The sequence below is a fragment of the Galendromus occidentalis genome, unplaced genomic scaffold (assembly GCF_000255335.2).
Source record: "Galendromus occidentalis unplaced genomic scaffold, Mocc_1.1 scf7180000076491, whole genome shotgun sequence".
In the NCBI taxonomy this organism is placed as follows: domain Eukaryota; kingdom Metazoa; phylum Arthropoda; class Arachnida; order Mesostigmata; family Phytoseiidae; genus Galendromus; species Galendromus occidentalis.
The window spans coordinates 1-3445 of NW_003804480.1; the positions used below are offsets into that span (position 1 = coordinate 1).

The 3445-nt window shown below is 49.5% G+C and overlaps 1 protein-coding gene across 1 annotated transcript; it reads right to left on the reverse strand.

Annotated features, from left to right (window-relative positions):
• Nucleotides 1-352: 352 nt before the first annotated feature.
• Nucleotides 353-1247, reverse strand: LOC100903348 (A disintegrin and metalloproteinase with thrombospondin motifs adt-1-like; the record flags this gene model as incomplete). Its single annotated transcript, XM_003739296.1, has 3 exons — nucleotides 1101-1247; nucleotides 777-897; nucleotides 353-677 (listed from the first exon to the last, which is right to left on the reverse strand). Coding segments are annotated over exons 1-3 (593 nt in total), but the record flags the coding sequence as incomplete, so codon positions are not given.
• Between the last annotated feature and the right edge of the window lie 2198 nt (nucleotides 1248-3445).

Genomic DNA, 3445 nt, shown 5'->3' on the forward strand with positions numbered 1-3445 from the left:
TCCCTGGGAACTTCTTGAGGATTTCGGATTCCGGCATCGAGAGAAGGTTCTTCAAAGACGTCCTGCGAACCAAATATATCGATTTTGCTCCATATCTCTCCGAACTCGAGCTCCGGCTCTTCCCCGGTGCAAGTGTCATAAAGGCCAAATTCGAACCCTGGGCAGCGCCCCCAGATCCGGAAGGCCTCGTTGCTCCGATCTCTCTAGATGCGTGTGCCTCAATATTGGAAAGAATGCACGCGCGAATAATCTCATTCACATATCAGTATGATCGTTTGGTAGAGTTCGGGCCGCACCGTCCCGAAATGGATTTTGGATTGAGTTTCCGGAACGAGCGCGGCGCACTGCTCACCGTTTGTACAGACAATCGGCTCGGTCCGATTGCAAGAAATGCTTCAGTGACTGCACACTGCAGTCGGACCATGACTTTTTCGAAAGCCCGGTCGTCGCCGACATGACGTGAGCGTTTCCTTGGCAGTGTCTGTTGTCACCTTCGCCGTCGTGTTCCATGCCCAGCGAATGGCCCATTTCGTGTGCGATTATGTGCGCACTCTGCAAATCTCGGCCTTGGAGGATAGCGCACGAATGCAGCTCGTTGCACATGCCAGCGACCGCTGTCATACCGACAACATCGTTCATCCTCTCGCCCCGTTTGTTCCGAGCGTACATACTCATCGCTGCAACGAGCTCGGTTAATCGTCTTTGACTAGAATGCAATATCATAAAGAAATTCCGGTGTCTCAGTTGCTCAGAGATACCTTCTGCTCACTGCCTACCAGAGATCAGAACCGCGTAGTCCCAATGCGAGTAACTCGACTCTAAGCTATTCCGTCTAGCTTGCTGATAAATGCAGAAAGCGGTCAGATAATAATCGAAGTCTTCATTCGACGGGAGATCCTTGTAGGGAATCGAATAAAATACCATCAGATTAGAAAAGTCTCCGAACATAGAGCAAAATCATCCCTCATTATGCAATTGATGATTATAATTGACATCATGGTGCATCGTGTTAAATTTAAGTTCGGCCCCCTCAGGAGAGCATCGCTCCGAGAATGATGACGGAAACGAATCAGGTGGTCCCTCCTTGCCGTCAGACTTACTTTGGGCTGCGGATACATTATTTCGAGGTACGTCAAGGTGATGCCGACCATTCCCTTGAGGGGTTCCTGCTCGTAGGCTATTTGCAGTTGATTGATCAGCGTTAGGGCGAATATGTGGACGTTCTTGCGGGGATCGTTCGGAAACATTCTCCCGATGTGTTCGTATAGGCTTTCGTCAACGAAGAAAGCTGATTCCACTAGGGCGGTCCGAGATCTGGGCCGATACTGTCCGCTTCGGTCCTTCGAATTGCTCAAAATCTGTTGACCATGAATCCGTGGCTTGCGGGGAACTCGGAAGTCTGGCGCCGATGTTCGAAGCAGGACCCTATCCGAGGCGTCTGAAAAGATGAAGGATGATTTTCCGAACTCTATTCTAGCCATCAGGCATCCGTTTCGGGAATGGAGAAATTCCTGAGAGTTTTACCTCGGGGCACGAAGCGGAGATACGAGTCGTGATCCGATCGGAGAACGACGTGCGCATCCGGAACGCTTCCCGAATCCTCGGGCAGCGATGAGACTGCAAGAGACTCGGACAGAGCGACGAAACTCTTTGGGTAATCAGCGACCTTCCCCGTGTAGTAGCATTTCGTGTCGATTCCATAAGCAGAATCCTCGCCGCCAATCAGGAACCTCCTCGACACGAGTTTTTGACGTGAAAACGTCTTTAAAATCGCTTGGGTAGCCAGACGAATAAACTTCGTCCTCCATGCAACGAAATCTCCTGGCTTTTTGCGGCGCTAGAACTCCGTTGATACGCGGCGCCGCTGCACCGGCCGAGTGAGGAAAGAATGGAAATTCACGGGAGATCTTTCAGGTCCAGCTGGGATTTAGCTGAGGCAGGTTAGCTAAGGGTTTCCGACGCCGATTCCTGCATACCCTCGAAAAGTTCAAGATTCAAGCATGAATAGACTATTTTAAGACGAACGATGAGATATTTCGTGTCAACGAGCCGTATAGTGGTTGCTCAGAATGTCATCTACCGAGGGCGTTCACGCTAATTGAGCGAAGTCGTCAGACGAGGTGAAAAATCTGACTCAAAGAACGATCTTCGAAGGAACCGAAAGCTCAGTCGAGATTATTGACTATAACGAAGTGCCATCTAGAGGTTCCGTGGATCTCTAACTTTTGAGGTCATCGATTTGATCATGAGACCAAAGACCCGCAGCGTCCAGGCGCGGAAGCGGGAAGCTCTCAAGAGGGGGACCGATCCAGACCGTACCGCGAAACGGCCGAGAACATCTACAGAACGATCGCGGGCACGACGAGCTCGTCTTCGAGGTGCCGTAGAAAACCGCGAAGTTACAGGATGGCGAATTCCCTGAGTGATACTTTCACCGATGAGGACACTAGCGTTTCCAAAGTGTGTAACAATTGTTTCAAAGTTTGTAGAACATGTAAGATCCCACCAATTAGCAAGAGTAATGGGTTCAGGTATCCGCCGAAGCCGACACATTTACCAAAATTAGATCCCTTAACCGAACGTCTTGTCCCCCCGCGCATCCCTTTCATGCAGATTCGACGCCTGCGCCGCGATGGCTGTTATGGCATCGTCGGTCAAGTTATCAACGTACCCGTCGACGTTGAAACCATGGTACAATTACTGCCTTGGTCTCTCGATGATGACTTTGCCTTCAACGTAAATCTTAAGAAAAATATCATACACAAGTCTTCGTATCTGAGTGGATTCGAGAAGAAATCAGTTGTCAAAGCTTGGCTCGAATTTCTAGTAGATCAGCTCTTATACAAACATTAAGGCATAACTATCGATTTCGAAGGAACAACGAATTCTCTTCCCAGTGAGGAGTCTGTGGACGCCTCCGATGATGGCATAGAGATTATTGATTCGACTACGGAGTCGGATTCGGCGATGCGAAACGCGCCACAGCACACAATGATCTGGAATGAGGATCACTGTTTGGACATTGCTCCCGGTCAGCATAGAGCGCCAGAGGGCCTTCTGCATGACACCTACGCAGAGGACTTGTCCTTCCCTGCAATTTATTACGGGGTCGATCGCAGAATCGCACCCAGTGATGGCGCGAGAGTACGATCAACTGCATATACTATGTGTATGTCCGAAATTCGGAGGAAAGATAGACGCGGAGTCTCACCGCAACATGTCTTGTACATGGCCATGAAAATACTGCGCCTCCGGGTCAGGGATGGCATACAAAATATGTACCGGTGTTTGAGACCCACAGAAAGTGTGACTCGCAAAATGATCGAGGATCGTGATTTCGTCCAACGGTTGATCGAAACGAACCAAGCCTTTCTCAGAATGATTCCTAATTCCGTTCAATATTGGTCGAACAGAAAAAGAGATTTATTCGCTATGATACGTCAAC